General features: G+C 39.0%; 1 protein-coding gene across 4 annotated transcripts in view; it reads right to left on the minus strand.

Annotated features, from left to right (window-relative positions):
• Positions 1-9896: 9896 nt before the first annotated feature.
• The window catches only part of LOC100553037 (carnosine N-methyltransferase 2), a 32507-nt gene continuing 19861 nt past the window's right edge, over positions 9897-22542 (minus strand). For 3 of the 4 annotated variants that reach the window (XM_016994927.2, XM_008112757.3, XM_008112753.3), the window contains 5 exons: positions 16210-16262; positions 14489-14596; positions 14097-14224; positions 12238-12331; positions 9897-11065 (listed from right to left, as the gene is read on the minus strand). In XM_016994927.2, coding sequence (XP_016850416.2) covers positions 10710-11065; positions 12238-12331; positions 14097-14224; positions 14489-14596; positions 16210-16262 — 739 coding nt within the window. In that variant the 3' untranslated portion in view covers positions 9897-10709. The remainder of the gene's footprint in view (positions 11066-12237; positions 12332-14096; positions 14225-14488; positions 14597-16209; positions 16263-22542) is intronic. The other variant, XM_062966803.1, reaches the window with a different exon arrangement.

A 22542-nucleotide genomic window follows, 5' to 3' on the forward strand; every position in this document is an offset into this window, starting at 1 on the left:
CAAGGATGGGGAAATGGGGGCAATGGTGGCCAGGGCATCTGCTCCCTAAGGCAGCATTGGTGTTTTTCCCTCTCCATGTAATGACCCTTAACTTATCCGAGTCATATCAAAATCCATTATTTTGCCCCAAAACCTGCCCCAACTCATATGTGAGGTCGACCTATATATATGGCATATATTCTCACTATGGGATAATTCTTATCTCTGATTTCACAGCAAATTTAGGTAGACATTCAGATTTAAGAACCGTTTTATATGGACAACTAGAAACAGAGAATTCAAAGAATTCACTTTTAATTTCATTTTTCATTTCCAACAATTGAAATGTTATCCTTTTGGTAAATTCCAAAAGTTGTAGTTTATAACAATAACTCCTCCAACATTTTTTTTTTCAATCAGAATTCCAACAGGGCCCGACAGCATTTGTCAAACAATGTGACTCCTGAATTGTATTTCAGTAGGAGCCCCCGTGGCTTAGTGGGTTAAAGCCTTGTGACTTGAAGGTTGGGTTGCTGACCTGAAGGCTGCCAGGTTCGAATCCCACCCGGGGAGAGCATGGATGAGCTCCCTCTATCAGCTCCAGCACCATGCGGGGACATGAGAGAAGCCTCCCACAAGGATGGTAAAACATCAAAAAACATCTGGGCGTTCCCTGGGCAACGTCCTTGCAGACGACCAATTCTCTCACACCAGAAGCAACTCAGGTTGCTCCTGACACGAAAAAAAATTGTATTTCAGTTGTCCTGGTGTCAAAAGAGAGAGAAAGAAAAAGAAAAGGTAAATGCCCAGCTTGATATGGAGAATGTACCAAATGGGCTAAGAGGTTACTGGAGAGTCAAACTCGACTTAATATGAGGTGTCTCTTTAAACACAGTACTGGGCTGGTTATTCTATGTTGAATCACATCAACTGAAGCAGCTTCTAAAGAATTCTCAATCCAGTCATAAAATTAAAATGTAAATTAGAATATAAACTCTATAAATAATAGTTCTGCAATGGGAGATAACACAAACAAACAGATTTGCCAGATGTTAGCAGAAAACATTTTCAATGTCATACTAAAAAGATTGGTTTGGCTTTCCCTAGAGAATTAAAAACTTCCAGTCAAATAAAATCCCACATTGATGACTTTTTCCTAGCTTTTTCTCTAAGCAGCATGAACTCCATCCCAATGTGGGAAAATGGTGGTGATTAATCTAGTGTTCACTCTCCAGTAACTGTTATGCCCAACTATATTTGATACGTTTTCAAATTATTCTCTGCCAGAGGCAGAAATCGAGGAAGAATAGGGAGATAAGATTTAACGAGAGAGGGGGTATGTTATCTCAAATGCATTCACAGACCATTGCCCAGGGCTTCCTTGTGCTTACTGCCCTTACAATCCTCTTATCCAGCACAGATCCTCCAACCATTTGCAGATAAAAATCAGGACATATGTGGAACCTCAGAGTGTGATCAAAATGCAAAAATTATTATCTTTTGAGCATCCCTTGTTTTGAAATTCCAGAATCCAAAATACTCCAAAATCCAAAATTTTCCTCATAGGTGGTTGATATAGTGACAACTTTCCTCACAACCTCTGAGGATGCCTGCCATAGATGTGGGTGAAATGTCAGGAGAGAATACTTCTGGAACATGGCCATACAGCCTGGAAAACATACAACCACCCTGTGATCCCGGCCATGAAAGCCTTCGACAACACAGTGACAACTTTGCTTTCTGATGTTTCCTTATACACAAACTTTGTTTCATGTACAAAATTATTTAAAAATATTGTATAAAACTACCTTCAGACTTTGTGAATGAGGTGTATATACTGAATTTAATGTTTAGCTTTGGTTTCAATCTCCAATATATCCCATTATGGATATGGATATGTAAATACAGGTATTCTAAAATCTGAAAAAAATCTGAAAGCCAAAACACTTCTGACCCCAAGCATTTTGGATAAAGAATACTGAACATGTATTGAGGAATAATACATAAAGTAGAAAAGGCTGTAGCAGTTTACTTTTGTCTGAACCTACTGGAAAGGCCAATATTCTGCCCCTTTTCCTGATAGTTTTCATGAATCCTAGGCCCCTACCACACAGCTGAATAAAATCCCACATTATCTTCTTTGAACTAGAATATATCTTCTTTGAACTGGGGCTGGGCTGTGGTGCAGGCTGGTTAGCAGCCAGCTGCAATAAATCACTCTGACCAAGAGGTCATGAGTTCGAGGCCAGCCCATGTCGAGGTGAGCACCCAACAATTAAAATAAAATATAGTCCCTGCTCGTTGCTGACCTATGCAACCCTAAAGATAGTTGCATCTATCAAGTAGGAAATTTATGTACCACTTATATGTGGGGAGGGTAATTTTATGACACCATAAAAATCACCCAGCCGCCGTTGGAATGAGGAAGTGCCGTCGCAGTGGATGATGAAGCAGTTGCTCCCCCTGTGGCCGGAATCAAACATGCCCTCAGGAAGCTGGATGCTGGAGAAGGTTTAAATTGCTTTCTCTGTCTCTGTTCTATGTTATATGGTACTAGCTGTGCCCGGCCACGCGTTGCTGTGGCTTATGGGAATTCTTTGTTAGGTAGGTGGAATAACAGTGAATAGCTTAGTAGCCTGAAAGCCTGGCCATTTTCTTATGTGAATCCTTGTTTGGTGAGGTGGAATAGAAAGGAATAGGCTTGCTGCTTGGAAGGTTAGGTAGTTGCCTTTTAGGGGAATTTTTTTTGGGGTGGTAGAATTGTAATGAATAGCCTCGGTGGTTCAAAGCCTGGGTGCTTGCTACCTAGGGGAAATCTTTGGTTGGCCAGCTTCAGAGTTGTATCACTGTTTCAAAGCCTGGTCGCCTTTTACGAAGGTTAATCTTTTATTGGTGTGGTGGAATTGCACTGAATATCCTTGCAGCTCCAATGTCTGGCTGTATTTATTATTTTGTAATATATATATATATATATATATATATATATATATATATATATTACAAAATATAGAAAGCATGGCACATTGCCTGTTGTGGGTTTTGGCCTTTTTTTGGTGTTGTAATTGTGTTTTTTGTGTGATTGTGTTGTATCTTACTGGATGCAGGAATGATGGATTGTGTTGCCAATTTTAGAGTTTGGTGGGTGTTGGGTTTTGTTGTTTTGTGAGTTGCCGTGATGCCAAAAAACTTTTATATATATAGATTGAATGTTTGTCTTATATGTGTACAATGTGATCTGCCCCGAGTCCCCTTCGGGGTGTGAATATAAATAATGTAAATAAATAAATAAATAAATAAATAATATGGCAGTGTGGACTCACATAACCCAGTTCAAAGCAGATATTGTGGGATTGTCTGTCTTGATATTCTGGATCATATGGCTGCGTGGATGGGCCCATACTGAAGTTTGTATCAGACTATCAACAACCAAAGAAAGGAGAATATATCTTTGTGCTATATTCTGTCATTGCTACAATATTGGTCCACAAAGATCCAATTATTCAAATTTTGCTCTAAATATTTAACTTCAGGTACAAAGGATTTTTTCCACATAATTATCTTTTTAAAATGAGGTTGCTGCAATTGTTTGCACAGCCTGTGAAATTGAAGGCAGTTTGGCGACCAGATTGAGATATGAAAACTGAAACATGCTGCCATATATTAAGCAGTGACCTTAGCTAATGAATGGGGGCAAAGATGACTTGATGTGTCCTCATGGAATTGCTATTATATAACCCAAATTCCTACAAAGAGTTCCATAAATACATTTGCTACACTAAGTCAGCTAGTTCTCAAATCAATTTTATATTGCTCGGTATTTAAAGGGCCATGTGGAAAGTTGTTGAAACATACAAACAGACTGATCTCGTAACCTTTAGAAAACAGGCATTTAATGTGGTCAGCTTGGAAAGGAAGAAAATGAGAAAGTTTGCCTTGGCTTTCAGGCTGGAAACTACTGAGAGTTAGCTGTCTTAGATGAAAAACAAAACCATTTCCTCTTTATGTTAGTTCTCCTTTATGGTAATTTATTTACAACAGAGTCCTAAATGTCTGTTCTTCCAAGATAAGTAGGTCTCGAATAAGTCTGAGCAGACATGTATAGAATTTTTCTGTAAAATTACAAATCAGTACAGGAAGTAAATACCACTGAACTGAATGAGGTTTACTTCTGAGTAGCCACATTTCCATCTGCAATGCTTTTCATATCACAGTGCTTACTTCTCCATGAGCTGTTTCAAATATCACCTGAGAACCTCCTTGATAGGGCCCTTACACAGCCATATAACCCAGAATATCAAGGCAGATAATCCACAATACATGCTTTGAACTGGATTATCTGAGTCCACACTGCCATATAATCCAGTTCAATGTGGATTTTATGCAGCTGTGTGGAAGAGGCCTCTGTGTACAAGAACAAGGGCCACATATAACAGTAGCATTCATGGGTTGCAATCCTAAAGCAACAAGACAGGAAGCTTCACTGAACACATTTCAGTTCTATTGCCTTATATCACACCACAGGATTAGTTAAGCCTTATTCAGATATCCTGTAATATAAGAGCCTATCTACATAGTCACATATCCTGAATTGGGGGCAAAATTTGATCTTGGATGTTTAGACAACGTTCACGAACTTCCAGCCCTTAGCATGGGGTGAAACAGGTTAACCAGATTGCACCCCACATTAGCAGAAGTTGGGAAATGCCCCAGAGTTTCTCTGAAACTCCAGAGCAGCCCCACATTTCTAGGTTGGTCTGAAAAGTTGGGCTAGTTGGCCAGTATCACAATCCCATTTTCCCAGAGCTACATAGCATGGGGAAAAGAAGGTTGCACTTATCTTTTTCCTGCTGTTTGATGCCATACCAACAGCCATTATTTCTGAAGAGCTTCTGGCCACTGCTGGATGCTTTTGCAGAACTCAGTAAAGATGCTTGCATCAGCACCTCCTTTCCTCCCTTCTTTTTCCATGTCACAGGGCCACTCTTGCTGACATCACCAAAGGCATCCAGTGGTGGCCGAAGCTCTCCGGAGTTCAATGACCATTTCTGTGGTGACAAACAGAAATGGTAAGAGTGACTATCAGGGTCAAATGTCTTGTCACCACAGCAGAATGAAGTTGGGCAATGGAGCCACCTCCAGAGCCAGTCCAGAGTATTGCCATTCCAGACTTACCATGAATTATGTGGCCCGATGTCAGGCAATCCTCTTCTTCAGAAGGGGAAGGGGAGCAGGAAAGTGCTCATGAATCTGAGGGTGAGTTGGAGTCTGAGGAGGAGACATTGCTAGTACCCTCATTCCAGGAGAGGCGAAAGGAAACAGAGCAGAGATGTTGTTCAGCTAGATTAGCTGCCAGAAATGCAGTTGAGTAATTAGGAACTGCCCTGGCAGCTGTGTGGGGACCCAGGACTATAAAAGCCAAAGCAGGTGCAGCCAGCTCTTGCTGGTAACAAACTGACTCTAATGCCTTCACTCTTTGGTTCCTGCTCCAAGTCTGCATCTGGATTTATGCCTGTTTCTTTGTCTGAAGTAAGACTTCCTGGCTTTCTTTTGCATTATTTCACTGAGTGTACTGTACTTTATGTTTTGCTGAAGTAAAGCAGTTTTCATTTACTTACCACAGTGTCTCAGGGCTGTTCTTGAAAGACAAAACCCCAGTTTTTGATACTACACTTGATCTTAGCCAAAAGGCCGAGAAGCCTTTTGGCTAAAGGAATACAAGGAAATAATCCAGCACACCCTTCTGGAAGCTTTGAGAAAAGGGCTGAAAAGTAAAACAGACAGCATTCAGCAGGATTATACCACCTTGCTTTCCTACTTGATTCGAGCATTTCCAAAACATCCAGAATATCAAGACTTGGTTCAGCTGACTGACTACCATGATCCAGAAATGGACTTCTTTGAAAATATGAAGCATATTCAGATTCACAGAAGGGCACGGGCCTTGAAGAAATTGGCCAAGCAACTATCTGAAGGCAAAAATCACACTGTCTTCAAAATCTCTTCAAAATTACATTATGCCTTATGCAACTACAACCATTTTTGATGAAAAAATGCTTCAGCATGAAAACATGATAACTGCTTCAGTTGAAATGGTACGAGCTGTTTGCAGGCATCTTTCTTGGTCAGCGTTCCTCTATCATCTCAAACATTTCATACACGTCTTGCAGACGGGACAGATCAATCAAAAACTGGGTGTCAGTGTACTAGTTATGGTGCTGGAGGCTTTTCATTTTGACCATGAAAGACAAAACAAGACACCCATGTAGCTCGACCCTAAGCAAAGTAAACAAGGAAAGAAGTGTACTAGAACAGCTTCTTTCTTTTGGCAGTATCCATATGCAAAGAATGATCATTTGAAGAGGAGAGTCTCTACTATGCAGGGACATTCTTCACATTGTTAGAAACCCTGTTTTTTTTCCTGCCCATGTGAGGAGCTTCCACACATAGAGAAAGTAGCCCAGTTCATACTTTCATCCTCCTATCTTCTTTATTTAAACTGTGTTATGGACTAGATGGGTAGGTAAGGCCATAAAGTTATGGATTTATGTCTGAGCTACTTTTAAAAAAAGTATAATACCATACAGTACTACTCCCATATCCAAGGGGAAAACATTCCTCGCTAGACCTCAGTTATATGAAGCCATGCATTCAAACACCATTAAATCATCTCAGATCCGGTCCCAGCAAACCATATAATTGTGTTAGAGGACATATATTTCTAGAAATGTAGAATGTATGACCAAAAATTGAAAAGTTATTATTTAACATGGCCAGGATGATATATCTTCTGTGGACCTAGAGCAGAATTTAGCAGACACCATCCAGCCCCCAAGCCAATGCCACACACCCCATGGACATGCATAGTTGCTAACCCCCATCCACCCGCCCTCCCCAATAAAAACGTGCTTGTAATAGGACAGTGGCTTCTTCTGGGGCAATGGTTCTCAACCTAGGGTCCCCAGATGTTTTTGGCTTTCAACTCCAAGAAATCCTAACAGCTGGCAAACTGGCTGGGATTTCTGAAGTTGTAGACGAAAAACATCTGGGGACTCTAGGTTGAGGACCACTGTTCTGGGGGCATCCAAGATTGGTATTTTTGTCTTTTGTCACTGATATCGTCAGTGGATTTATCAATAAACAGCTCTATCTACCATAAGGGATTATCTGCACTAATGAAAAGAAATGGTTGGCACCATATTTCACCAGTTAACTCTGCAGTGACTTTGTTAACACTATACGTATCACACCAACATTGTGGTGAGGTTACCATAACAGGTCAACACATTTCCCCCCGACAAACTCACCTTGCTGTTAGGAAGTAGTCCACATTCCCAAATCTTTGTGTTACTTTCAGTCGCACAGCCATGAGCATTCCACTTTCTTTTACTCACCATGGATATGAATAAATGTATTTTCTGTTAAGCAAAAGAGTTCTAATACTGAAATACAGATATGCAATTTTCCACAAGATGCACATTCTTTAAAAAAAAAAATCATGTTCCATCAGGGAAACAGCCACTTCCTTGTCTCACCTCCTAGCCATCATTTTGCCTACTACTAACCCCCTGAAAACATACAAATGTGAGTAGATCAATAGGTACCGCTCGGGCAGGAAGTTAACGACACTCCATGCAGTCATGCTGGCCACATGACCTTGGAAGTGTCTACGGACACTGGCTCTTCGGATTGGAGATGAGCACTAATCCCCAGAGTTGGACACAACTAGACTTAATGTCAGAGGAAAACCTTTACCTTTACCTAACTCCTACCCAGAACTAAACAGTGAAGCACTACTCTCTGGAGGACCACCCAACACATTTAAAAATCAATTTCTCTGTAAAATCTCAGGGTAAAAGGCAAGGTTTTTGAAACAGATTTAAGTCCCTAGGGCCACATTGCAAACAAAACAAATATATGTCAAGATAAGAAGCCTATAAGGTGAATATGATTTTGTTTGATCTATACAGACAAATCCAAAGTCTTGTTGATCTCTACAGTATTGCTGTATGCACTCCCAAACTCATGCATTTAGATTAAAGCTTAGCAAAAGATTTATTTAATTGGGTGACAATCCTACTCCATGTAATTTACTGAAAAATTCCAGTTTTAATTTTAATTCCACCTTCCACCTCCCCACAATACATGTCATTTAAACAAAAGCGACATTAGAAGAGTGGTCTGGCAGCTTGCAGAACGAAATGATCAAGGCAACAACTGTACTCGGTCATAAGGCAGATTTCTCTTTGGAGCAGCTGATGCCTCTACTGCGCTGATCTGGCAAAATGAAGCCTGAAGCAAACCCTTATGACAGGCTTCATGTTTCTGTTAAAACGTAACACAGCTTTGAAACTGAGCTGAGCAAAAGTGTTGAGTTACATAGCCCTCTAGTGGCCACACTAATTCCACCATGCTTGAGCTGTATTCATTGATTTGCTGTTGGAAAAAGTCAGCTATATTAAGACTTGACAACATAGAAACAGGGTTTATGTTACAGGCAAAGACGCCCATGCACTCAGGAAATACAGCGACTCTTGCAGTACAGAGTATTAACAAACCTCTTTTGACAGAAGTTTTTTTTTAAGTGAAACATTTTACAAAGGGGAAAGCAAGACAACTAACATTTTGTGCATCACTTTTCCTGACTTGTTTTAATTCCATTGATTTCTTGGCAATCTACCTTTCCATGTATTTTCTGCTTGGGTGCCTGGAAGGAAAGGAAAAACACACAACCCAGAAAAAAAACCCATCCTGCATTAAAATGGCAGGTACACATACATGAACAAAACCTGTTTAAAAATTCTGCCATAATTTGCCACATCTTCTAGAATGGGAAACCCACCAAGGGAGATAAAGTTATTTTGCCAAGAGAGAGGCCAAGACATGCATCAAAAAAGCACAAGATCAAATGGTGATAATAATGTTTAGTGGTTCTTGTGTCATGAGATTGAGATGAACAAGAATAGCGTAGGAATATTATTTGGGGAAAGGCAAGGAGGTGGCTCACTCGGTTTTTGCAAACCTACCCAAAAATCACAAAAATGTTGAGATACAAGAAGGGAATAAAAAGAAGATAGCAGCAAATCACATGGAGGAGATTGACCAGAGGGTATCCTGGCAATCCCTTTTCAGACCACTGCCACCAGATGGATGACAGGAAATGCAATTTGGAAATTATATAAGTTATTGATTTGTATTATAGATTAATATGAGGCATCAAACAGGTTTCTATTGTGAAGGGTGAAAATGGTTTGTTATGGGCAGCTGAAGGATCTGATATCACTGCTATCCAAGGTGCCAAACTATTCTCAAAATATGTTCTGTCCTATATGTGAAGGACCTATGGTCTAAGCATTAAATAAACTTACACTTGCAAAATATGTTCATCACTTTGGATAGTTCTTTTAAAGTTCAGGTAAAAACCTGGCCCGTTGACAATGCAGCCATTTTTGTAGCTTGCCCTGTGGGACTTACCGAATTACTCCTTCCTTCCTCTTTATGTTTTACCTTTACTTTGAATACTAGGTCCATTCTGTGTTACAGTGTTCCCTCACTACTTCGCGGTTCACTTTTCTCGGATTTGCTGTTTTGTGGTTTTTCAATAAACTCTAAAAGACTATTATAAATCATAAAAAATTAGCCTAAGGAAGGGAGGAAGGGGAAGCCAAAGGGAGAGAAAAGGAGCCAAAGTGGCAACAGGAGGAGAAGGAGGTGATTTATCAACACACGATTGGTTGATAAAGACTTAAAATAGTGTATAACTACTAAAATAATGTATAAATATTAAAATAAATATAGCGTCTCCACTTCGTGGATTTTCACTTACTGCAGGTGGTCCTGGAACCTAACCCCAGCGATAAGTGAGGGAACACTGTACTGAAAAATAAAACCTGTGAAGCAATGACAGGAAAAGGCATTGATTGTCATTGTGAAATAATTTATTTGCTTTTTAAAAAGAAGGAGCACAGTATGAAAATACAAAAACGAATGTGTCAGGCTTGTTGTATTACACTGAAGCCCGATACGCACTCATCTTTATCATCCCATGCTGGGTAATTTTTCTTTTTTTCCCCCCATCTGGCAAAGTGTTAGCACTGTCCACCTGCTTTTCGAAATTGGCTGCATTCAGGAGGAGGGGATTAAACCATCTGCACATTAGCAGTATGCAACAATAACAACAAGAAAAAAGACTCAAATTAAGAGGAAATGAAGTTCTAGGATTAACTGTATTAATTACTTGGAGAACACACAAAAGATATTTGTACACCCAATGTCAGCTTTCCTACTTTCTTAACATTACATATCAAATTAAAAAATAGTCCCCGTACTAGTTTGTTCTATATTGATATAATGTAAAGTTTCTGCTCCCCATATATGTTTTTTATAATCTGAACATATCTATGATTCCTCAAATTATAGACATCCTCAAAGCAAGTTCCTAGGCTATATGTTCTAGTTCTTTCCTATGACCGAGAAGGAATAAGTGTAAACCAATATTTATTTCATATGATAAAGAAATGCATCTTGTTAAAAACTGGAAAGATCTGCTAATAAATTTGCCTTACGTTCTTCATGTCTATGAGGCTTCATGTTGAACTCTTCCCCTGCTACTTCCCTCCTCTTCTCCAGTATCATAGAATTTCCCTTCACCACAGAGAAGTGATTCTGTAGATCTGTTTTGCTTGTTACCCATCAGAATGTAAGCACAACAGCCTCCATTATTTCTATTAGTATTAGGAATTCACCACAATCATGCTCAAATCATTCCTAAACATGATCCTTCCATCCTTCTTGGTGCTGCATTCTGGCTGGCACAAAGCTTGCCTAAGACTCTGTTTGAGATCATCAGGTGCCGTATTCATGAAATCTTTAGTCCCTGTGAGGAAGTCCAGTGTATGACCTCCAATGATATCTCCATCAGTAAAGCATTCGGTAATGTCCCAATCAGAAGGAAACTCATACATCTGATATTTTAGCCCCATTTCCTCCAAGATAACTTTGACATCATCTCCTGTGATGTAATGACCACAGTCTGTAGGAGGAAAGCATTGTCTGTATTTCTTCCACATGGTGGTCCACCCACTGTTACCTATGATAATGCAATACATGGAATAGTTAGTTTCGTTCAGCAGTTTGCATAGTTAAGTCACAAAAGCTAACACTGTGGACAAACTTATTTCACTGTCATGACATGATTTGCTTAATTCCACATTTATGTCACCAGGAATGATCCCTCCTCCTTCACCCTTGTCATTTGGGTATCCCTGATGAAGCCATTATGAGGTGCCTGTAATGGCCAGGAGTTCTTCTTCTGATGGAAGATGACATGGACCCAATCCATCCTTTTTCCTTGGTGACCAGGGAAATTTGCTCAAACTCCAGAGTCCCCTTAGTATGGAGCTAAGCTGTTTTAACCTGGTTTGCATCACAATAAGGATTCCAGACCTCCAGGAGCAACGTCTTAGCCACGGGAGTTATTGGGATTGTGTAGACAAGGTCTAAGCTGCAACTGCACTTTTTTTCTATGTATATTTTCTTTAAAATCTAACATTTGGAACTTAGGTATTGAAAGAATATTCAAACTAATGGGTAAGGAGTGCTTTGGTGAGTTATCTGCCCCTTGCATTATTATGAAAAATTATTAGAAATATTTTTGAAGTGATGTGTTTTTGGGGTAGTCAACATCTCATAAAGTTGTGTAAAATGGGAGGGGGGGAACAAAACCAAATTAACAAAAACATAGAGTTTGTGATGAGGTGAAAAAACGTTTAAGCTTTGGAAGTCTTGTTTTCTGTATACCCTAGGCCAGTGTGGTCCAACCTTTAGTCACCCAAGGGACAATCAAGCTTTAGTATAGGAATGTGAGGGGCAGAGACATTCCAGAAAGAAAAAAATTTCTTAAAAACTTAAAGCAGTAAGAAGGGTAAATGATTCTCAACCTGTGGGTCCCCAGGTGTTTTTTTCTACAACTCCCAGAAATCCCAGCTAATTTACCAGCTGATAGGATTTCTGGGAGCTGAAGGTCGAAATATGTGGGGACCCGCAGGTTGAGGACTACTGCCTTAGGGCCAGGAAAATGAGCTTGGTGCCTTCATATAGTCCAGAAACCAGAATCCCGCCCTCAAACTCCAAAATAACTATCCTTCATTTGAAAATATCTGGATATCACTTCAAAACAATACTACAGTTGTTGTTTTTATTCTACACTCTAAAGAATTTGTACTTGTATGTCTTTGTATATAGGGAGAGGGGGCATCTTACCTGATAGAATTATAATCAGAAGTTTACCATGATCATCTAGGCAGCTGTGGAAATACTTGATAGTGCTTGCAATATTCTCCACACGGTACAGCATCTAAAAGACACATTGCCACAAAGAAAAAGTATCATGAATATTTCACAATGAACTTCTCTGAGTGCCCTTCTACATAAAAATTACCCTGTGCCCCTTCACTGTTATTGCCAGGAGAAACCACTAATATTTCCTACTTTAAAATGTGGAAGCCAAGAAAAAGTAATATTATTATGAAAATGTAAAATTACACCTGCTGATATCCTTCCATTCTAAGTGTCCTCTGTAGTCCTTATATCTACCCTAGAGAATTGGGAGATCCTCTGGAATAGTGTAGGGGCTTGTCCTGTTTTGTCTTTCAAGAACAGCCTTAAGACACTGTGGTAAGTAAATGAAAACTGCTTTATTTCAGCAAAACATAAAGTACAGTACACACAGTGAAATAATGCAAAAGAAAGCCAGGAAGTCTTACTTCAGACAAAAAAACAGGCATAAATCCAGAGGCAGACTTGGAGCAGGCACACAGAGAGTGAAGGCATTAGAGTCAGTTTGTTACCAGCAAGAGCTGGCTGCACCTGCTTCAGGTTTTATAGCCCTGGGTCCCCACACAGCTGCTAGGGCAGTTCCTAATTACTCAGATGCATTTCTGGCAGCTAATCTAGCTGAATGACGTCTCTGCTCTATTTCCATTCACCTCTCCTGGAGTGAGGGTACTAGCAAAGCCTCCTCCTCAGACTCCAACTCACCCTCAGATTCATGAACACTTTCTTGCTTCCCTTCCTCTTCTGAAGAAGAGAAATCCCTGACAGGGCTTCAGCACAAGGGAGGAATCATCTCCTCAAACTTTCCCATTCATAGAAACCTCCACTGGATTAGAGTTTTTCATGAATGGAAGAACAACATTGGCTGCAGCTTCACAGGCCAGAATCCAATTGGATTGCATCAAATAAATAGATCCACCAAAGCAGTTGCTGACTGATTTGTTAACACATAGGCAAATCCTATCAATTCAGGTCTCAGTTTCACCGAGGAGAGAGAACATTCCAAATCTGTAGAGTTCATGCTGTTTACGGGAACTCCTAGATTTTTGATGGAATCGTTCTGGCTAAATTTAAAGAGAACACAGATGCCCAAAACTCAGAATGCCCTATACCACAGAAGAACTGTGGCTATTCCTTTTAAAAGCCTTTCTTTGGATCTATAGAAAAAACATTCTGTAGACAGAAAGAGACAAGCAGAAATACAGAAAGCAGTGCCTGCTTTTGTTTCCTAAGACAAAGGGTTCAAATGATAGATTAACAGCTGCATCCTCACCATGTTTTAATTTTACTATGTAATATAGACAGTACTGAAAGGAAAAAAGTAATAAAATAAACATGAAAAATTCAGATGAAGTGATTTCACCTTTGTCACTATGAGCATATTTGAAATGGTCTTGTTATAGTGTTGATAGTGAGAGATGCAAGTTGTTGAAATCAGTGTATTTCTGCTATGAAGCAGTGCAGTTTAGACATATGTTTCCTCTTCACCACTGTATTTCATTTGTACTTTATACTGTAGTGATTAAATAAAAATGGATGTGAAAAGAAAATGTTTTTGATTTTTTAAAAGAAATTCTTCTGGAACCTATAATTGTCTCAACCAGGGTCTTTGTTGGAGAGCGATGCAAAATAGCTTCTAGACAACCATTTTAAAATCAATTTTTAAAAAACGGATTATGAGGAAGCTAGCACTGAAAACAGTATCAGTGATGCAGCATCCAGGAAGACAATATTGTACTATACTTTTACCCAAGCCAGAAGTGTCATATGACTGGTCTTTAATTTACCTGGATCAGATGTATGAAGTCATATTTCTTTTGCATGCTTTTCTCTTTTGTCTGCTTTTCATATTCCATGGAAGTCAATTGGTGCCAGGTAAATGAGACATTCTTAAGGTCAGAACCCATAACTGCATCTATTTATGAAAGAAAAATAGACCAGATTTCCTAAAGTCAATATTTTGGGGTCAATATAAGTAAAAGTATTTTCTTGTACTTCATCATGTGTCTGTTGCAAAAATGAAAAACTACAGTGAAGTGTCTGTTAGGTGTACAGATTAAAATACAAAAAGGGAAATTAAACTACCCAAATTTAAACGCACACTTTAAAACTTAACAGTAATGAAATGACTCACAAACTTGGGTAAGTACCTTGATGTGGAAGCAATGCAATGCTATACCTTTGTATGCCAAAATGTGTTGTGGGTTGGGCTCTATGATTTCATTTTTGATCAAGACTCCTGGATGCTTAGCTTGAATGATTTTAATCATTTTCAAGTCCTGTTCACCTATGAAACAACCACAACATGATTTTTAAAGGAAACATAAACTAAGGATCTAACTTCTGATTATTTGTGAATTACAATTCACCAAATCATGTTTAAAATTAGCAAATTGTATCATTCCAACCACATTCGCCAGTACCCCCATTCAACCCAGTGGAAACACACATACCTTTACAAAGAACAACAAAATCACAACATAGGTATATACAACACAAGGACACCACAGATAAAAAGAAAACATACTTAAAAGTTACTAATCTCAAGGATAAAATTTGCAACAGTCTCACAAAAGAATGCGTCAGAATAGTTTAGAAGATAGGAATTTTATAACACCCTTGCCATTGAGAACACTATAAAAATTGAATTCCTGAATTTCATCTGTATATTATTATATTTGAGGCAAACAAACAAAGATTGATGAAGTGTTGCAACAGAGACGAAGTCACAAGGACAAACCCTTTTGGAACCTTCTTCTTTTTTTATATCTCCTATCCAAAAGAGCTAATGACAACACATTACACCTTGCAGTCTAACTCAATGGAAACAACTTCAAGGTGAAAATGCTACAAGACTGGTATGGAGTTTGGAATGTTATTTTGAAGAATAATGAATGCAATGTGTTGTTGAAGGCTTTCATGGCCGGGATCACAGGGTTGATGTATGTTTTCCGGGCTGTATGGTCATGTTCCAGAAGTATTCTCTCCTGACGTTTCACTCTGAGGATGCCTGCCATAGATGTGGGCGAAATGTCAGGAGAGAATACTTCTGGAAAATGGCCATACAGCCTGGAAAACATACAACAACCCAATAAATACAATGTACTGAAGTCATTAATATGCAATGAGCTGGGGCCAAAAGTATCATCCTAGCACTGTTAAGTTGCAGAAGGCTTCAACAGATCATTACATTAATAATGCTTGTAATATCCAGTAACTAATGCTATTTCAGTTCAAAAGTAGATGTTGTGATCCTGCTTTTTTCTTGCAAGAGAAAGTACTAATTACTAGAGTAATCCTGTTTCATCTGTTTATTTCGTGGATTTGTACTGTTCCGTCCATTCGGATTGCATGGAATGGCACAACCCCATGAGATCAAATGAAACAGTGAAATGAATTTTAAAAAGGAATGGTAGCCATTTGGTTGGCTGATTTTCGCGCTTGGCTGTAGGCCCTGGCCGGCAGGGTCTACAGGTGAGCACTGGACGCTTGGCGCTCATAGGCCCTGCCTGCCAAGCCTACAATCGAGCTCTTGGCTGTAGGCCCTGCAAGCCGGGGCTATGAGCCATTGAGCACTCGATTGTAGGCCTGGCAGGCAAGGCCGGCACAAGGGTTTAACCCACTGTGCCACCAAGGGTTCCATTGTGTCCAAAATGGCAATGTCTGAAACTGTCATGTAATGACAATGAAAATGCCACATTCTCTGACTAATTTAAGGAGTTAGTCAGCTAACTGATGGAGCTTCCTCTTCATAACAACATACATTTCAAGCAGGCAAAATTACGCACTTAATTTTCCTTAATTTTCAAAAGATCAGCAACTGTCACCATGAACTTTTCCTTCAAAGGAAATACCTTACCAACTACTGAATATGTTTGTTTCAAGATTTTTATTCCTTACCTGTGCCACTTCCCACACCTAGAACATTGATAGTTGATTTTCCATTTCCAAGGCTGAAATGGAAATTTATTATTTAGCATCAAAAACAGGCTTGGCTATTCATTTTTTGCTCAGTTATACTCTCCAGTCAGTCATGCATTGCTAAAATGACCTAGAACTTGGAGAACAGCTCAAGGTGTTCCATCACAGCAAAGATGTTACACACATTTCAAAACTGCAGCATGAGTATTTCTCATAGCAAGTGGTAAAGCATATGTCAAAATACAGCAAGATAAATGAGGAGTCCCCCCCACACACACACTAGTCTGTGTATATTGTGGTTTCAGTTCTTTTCTCTTCAATTGCTTTAGTCTGCTATATGCTCACACCAAATGAAGACAAAGGATTTTAATAATAATATTAAATATCACAGGCATGAGAGTAAATACATTAAATGAAAACAAGCCCTTCTTGAGTTGTAGCTTCTACAGAGCTTTAACTTATTTAAGTAAAATAAGTTGCCTTCAAATAAGAGAGGGCAAGATGCCAAAATGAAAATAAGTTTTTCACAAGGTGTGGGGCTCTAGACATTTTATACAGTTTTCAATGGGTGCATACCCTGAACCTCCAAGATAGATATTTCCTCAATGGGAAAGCCTGGGGAAATGTTTATGCACCTTTTCTCCCAAATGGATTTTTGTGATTTTTATTCAAATAGGTATAGATATAGATTTGTACTCATTTTTGTGAACACAGCTGCAAACTTTGTACATGTATGGATTTTGATAGCAAATTGAGCCCTGGTTCACGCTTATATTGAGGATATGCAAACTAAGTTTATACTTTTAGGTGAACCAAACAAATTCCACATTCATTTCTAGAAGAAGTTAAGCATTTTCTTCAGTCAAAATGGACCATTCTAAGCTTCATTGATAACAATGAGATTGGATTAAGTAATGCTTAATTTTCAGGTGAAATAGTACTTGTATGGGTGCATAGGTTTCTTTTTTCATAATAATAATAATAAAACCTTATTTGTATACTGCTCTGTCTCCCCGAAGGGATTCAGGGCCGTTTCCAACATAAAGCATTCAATTGCCAACACAGAAACATACAACACAACCATAACAAAACATAAAACATAATGGCTATTAAAACAAACATACTCATTTAGAATTAAAAACTAGTTTCAATACTACTTCATTGGGGGAAAGTCAACTACCAATGGTAAAATTCCAGTGTGGGCCTAGACAAGTATGAATAATGTTGGATTTGAAAATATTAAGAAAGCAAGCAGATTTTTCACTTCCAATGATGAATAATAATAATTTATTATTTGGAGTCAAAGAACAGACTTGGACATTCGTTTTGGCCTTTCTATACACTATGTATAATCCTATGTTCCTTAGGGTTTTAGGCAAGAATTTTTCCAGGGTTTACCTAGAAATGCCATGACATGACAACAACAACAAAACTTTATTTATATACTGTTCTATCTCCCATAGGGACTCAGTGCGGTTTACACATGGTAAACATTCATGACTCCTTGCATGCAAAAAATGTTCTTGATCACTAAACTAGAGACTTCCATTAAATGGTTTCCCAAAGAGTCTGTTTGTATTAGTAAATTCTACTGAATTCTTAAATAATATGGACCAGGACCAGCATATCAAAATGTGCTGCAAGAGAAGGTACACTTCTGATGCCCACTGTGATCAGAGACCAGACAGATTTGCACGTGAGGCCGGGAAGCAGCATGCAGCACATGACTGGGGTGGGTGATAGGCTATTTAAGTATTGACGAGCATCATCTGTGCCTCTTTTTAGGTTTTACTTTGGATAGGTTGTTTTGGATGGTCTGTGCTCTTTCTATGAGTTCCTCAATGTCAAGTTCAGCTTTTGAAAAGTTTAGTACTGCAGTGCACCCTGATACATTACCTTATGGATTAGGACAGGGAAGGGGTAATGTGCCCCCTTAATGCAGGAATTCATTTATTGAAGAGTGGGGTGAGTTTCTGGCACATGAGGAATAATATGTTTGGTTTTCTTGTGTATAAAAATAGATACCATTGCAAAGTATTGTAGGCTTCCTGTAGAAAAACATAGGGATTTGAGTACTAGGGCATCTACATTCTGGAGACTTAGTAAGACCACCCTTAGGGAGTTTTAAGAATTAATTGGCCATTGAACTTTATTTGTATTTTATCTCCTGACAGGACTTTTTAATGGCATCTGTATGACGCTATTGCTGGCGTGCCTCAACCTCACCGCAGAATTCATCTTACTAGAGGAATTAGGGAGGATTTGAAGGTTTGGCAGACATTTCTTGCCTCCTTTAATGAGGTTTCCTTTTGGAAGGATGCCTTGCACCTTCATGATGCTTTAAAGGCCTTCTCTGATATTGCAGTCCATAGTTTTGGACTTTATTTTTGGATGCATGTGCCCATGTTTGGTCAGGGGAATGGGATAGGGAAGGTAAGTTAGAGAATTTTGCTTTTTTTAGAGTTCATTCTAATTGTAGTGGCTGTCTGGATTATGCAGATGAGTTGCCTAACTTCCTTGTCCATTTCTGATATGGTAACAAAAACCTCTAGGAATTTTGCATAAGACATTGAAAAGGTGGTCTTGGGAGAGTGGCAAGGCTAAAGATAGGAAAAAACCTTTATCCCCTTGAGTATATTGGAAACATGCAACCAGGCATGTGTACCTTGGAGTATGAGGCTGTCCTTTTTCAGGCTGCAGCATTGATTGCATTTTTTTTGAAAGCTTGCATATGGGTGAATTTGATTGCATCAGGATAAGAGGATGTCTTTGTCTGATCATCAAGCTGTTTTAAAGGTTGGGCATTTTAAGACAACTCTGAAAGGGGTGGGGGTAAAAATCACTCTAGATCAGGCATTGAAGATCCATTGCTTTCAATAAATAATGTGTGTCCTCTCCAGTTCTGATGTTCTTTCTTTACTAACAATGCTATTTTTCTGTTAATAGGTACTGTTTGATTAGACTGTGGGTCCTAATCTGCAGCAATGATCTGCTTTACTCAGTGGTGCAGCAGGCCCAACTAAGGATGATAGTAGAGGTGTGCAATTCAGCAAAAAGGCATGCCGTTTCGGGGTCCATTTTTGGCTAACTCCTCATTCTGATTACCGGAAAGTTACTCGAATCAGTAGGGGTGTTACCATTTTCATTCAGGAAAGATTCAGCCCATTGGTGACAATGGGAAACTTTAAAGCAGGGGTCCCCAAACTAAGGCCCGGGGGCCGGATGCGGCCCTCCAAGGTCATTTACATGGCCCCCTCCCTCAGTTTTATAATATAATATTTTTATATCATTTTAAATAATATAATATATTGTATATACATATAATATTGATAATAATATTATAATGTTATACAATATAATACTAATAATAATACCATATAATAATATTAATTATATGTCATATATTACATATAATATTACAGTATAGTGGTATAGTTCAATACAGTAATATATAATGCTAATATTGTGCTATGCTAATAATATAATATATTGTATGTACATACAGCTGCTCTGAGTCCCCTTCGGGGTGAGAAGGGCGGGATATAAATGTAGTAAATAAATGTAGTAAATGAATAAATAAATAATTTTAGACTTAGGCTCACCCAAAGTCTGAAATGACTTGAAGGCACACAACAACAACAATCCTAATTAACTTGACTATCTCATTGGCCAGTAGCAGGCCCACACTTCCCATTGAAATCCTGATAGGTTTATGTTGGTTACAATTGTTTTCATTTTTAAATATGGTATTGTTCTTTCATTGTTGTTGCTGTTTTGCACTACAAATAAGACATGTGCAGTGTACATAGGAATTTGTTAGTTTTTTTTTTCAAATGATAATTCGGCCCCTCCACAGTCGGAAGGGTTGTGGACCGGCCCTCTGCTTTAAAAGTTTGAGGACCCCTGCTTTAAAGGCTCAATCCTCAGTCATTTGAAGGCCTATCTGCATGAAACCCAGCTCAGTTTTAGACCCATTTACAATTCCAGGCCTGCCAAGTTTCAAAACAATTCACCAATCTACTGATTTTTAAGAACCATTTTAAGTTTTTAGCATAACATTTTTTTAAAAAATGAGACAAACCTCAATACAGGGTTCTGGGAATTGTAGTTGGTAGTTGTGTCCATTCTCAGCCAATCAGAGCATAGACATGACCATGATTTTTATTAGCTGAGAAACACACACAGAGAGAAACTTCAGCTCCCATCATGTTCTGACAGGAATTCAGAGACAATTCAATTCCTGCCCCATAAAAGTGCTGCTGGAAAAGTGCGTTCCCAGCAGGACCTCCTCTGGAGGAGGAGCCTAGGAAACTTTCCAAAAAGGAATAGATGGAGACTGCTGCTGCCGGGGAGGGAGAAAAAGATGCGGCATCTTCTCCAGGAGCCTTGCAGCAGACCCCTGACTCAGATATATTGCAGACTTGACTCTATCCTCTCCAAGCCAATAAAATATGGCTCTCTTAATCAATTTTGGTCAGCTTTTTGGTTACCTCCTCACCATTCTGTTTTCGAAGATTAAACGAAATGGACCACCAAATATTACAAATCTTTTTTGTACAAACTGATTCGTGCCCAAGCCTAGTTGAGAGGATTAACCACTGTGGAGTGGCTTGAAAAAAGAGGCATCTACTACAACAATCACTTGCCTCTTTTGTTTGGCCTTCTTATGTTTTAGTTATTCACCTTAATGGGAATGACTTGGGAGTGGCTAAAGGATAAGACCTTTATTTTACAGGTTCTACAACATTTTAATGCATTCAGGTCAAATAGCCCAGAATTACATTGATTTGGTGTCACTGGTGTCTCAATAAACCATAAAGGAGAGTTAATTGAGAGATTTGTAATGCCTTACACAAAGGCCAGCACACCCTAACATTCACTTCTCTCAGCCAGAGTTTTATGAGCAGGTGGCATTCATTTATCCGAGGGCAATTTGATTTTACTGGAAGACTTGCAACAGAAGGGGAATGCCTTGTAGTCTACCCTGATCTGGGAAGGGACTAACACTTCACCTTTATGTGTGGCAAGTAGCAGGAAGAGAATTTGAGAAATTGGTTCATAGCTTGGCACTCTTTTGGTGAAGGGCTGGAGTCTAAAATTGTCTCTACATGTTTTGGAATGCAAGAAATGATGAAAGAGTCTACCCTTGAGGACTGTGTTCTCATTTATAAGTACTGGAAACCGAGCAGGAATACCCCAGGTTTACTTTTTAGTAAATCACTGGCAGTGGAGCAATCCAATTACTGGATTGCCCTCAGGGTTCAGGTGTTTCACCCAAGAGAAGGCTGAAGAGGCAGGCTAGGATCCGCTTCAGGTGGCTCCCCCCTTGCACTTTTCAGATCCAATTAAATAAGATATGTGTCTAATAAAATGATCCTTATGAAACCATAATTCGTGTGTCTAGTCTCATTATTCCATGGTTGGCCATCAAATCTATATATGTATAATAGCTACTAATGAAATCTACATTTATCTTGGATGATACTGGGACTTTTAAAATGTGATGGGATAGAAATGTGATATAATTTTTTCCCCTTAAAGTGACATGAGGTGAAAAGAGATCCAGTGATAAAATAGTTTAGATTAGATATTCCCAAAATTATTTGGCCTAACGCCCCCTTTTCCAGAAAATAAATTACTCAGTGTCCTCCTGAAAATCTACCTCCTTTAGGCAAACAAGAAAGTTAAGGTAAAGGTTTTCCCCTGACGTTAAGTCTAGTCGTGTCCGACTCTGGGGGTTGGTGCTCATCTCCATTTCTAAGCCGAAGAGCCAGCATTGTCCGTAGACACCTCCAAGGTCATGTGGCTAGCATGACTGCATGGAGCACTGTTAGCTTCATGCAGAAGCAGTACCTATTGCTCTACTCCATTCTCGAGGTGTTGCCAATGCTATATTGCACTTTGTCCATTTCAACTGTGAAATTACCTTCCCCATTTCAGCACATGTTGCACTTTGCCTGGGTTCTATGAATTAGTCTCCAGTGTTAATATTGTATGTTTTATGTTGATTTTAACGATTGTTTTTACTGTAATTGATGTTTTTATTGGATAACTGTTTTATTGCTGTGTTTTGATATTTGATTGTTTTATCGGGCAAGGCCCCATGTAAGCCGCCCTGAGTCCCTTCAGGGAGATGGGGCGGGGTATAAAAATAAAGTTGTTATTATTATTATTATTATTATTATTATTATTATTATTATTATTATTACTCACATTCATATGTTTTTGAACTGCTAGATTATCAGAAGCTGGGGCTAACAGCAGGAGCTCACCCTGCTCCCCAAATTCAAACCACTGACATTTTGGTCAGCA

Source organism: Anolis carolinensis, chromosome 1 (genome assembly GCF_035594765.1).
Source record: "Anolis carolinensis isolate JA03-04 chromosome 1, rAnoCar3.1.pri, whole genome shotgun sequence".
Lineage (NCBI taxonomy): Eukaryota > Metazoa > Chordata > Lepidosauria > Squamata > Dactyloidae > Anolis > Anolis carolinensis.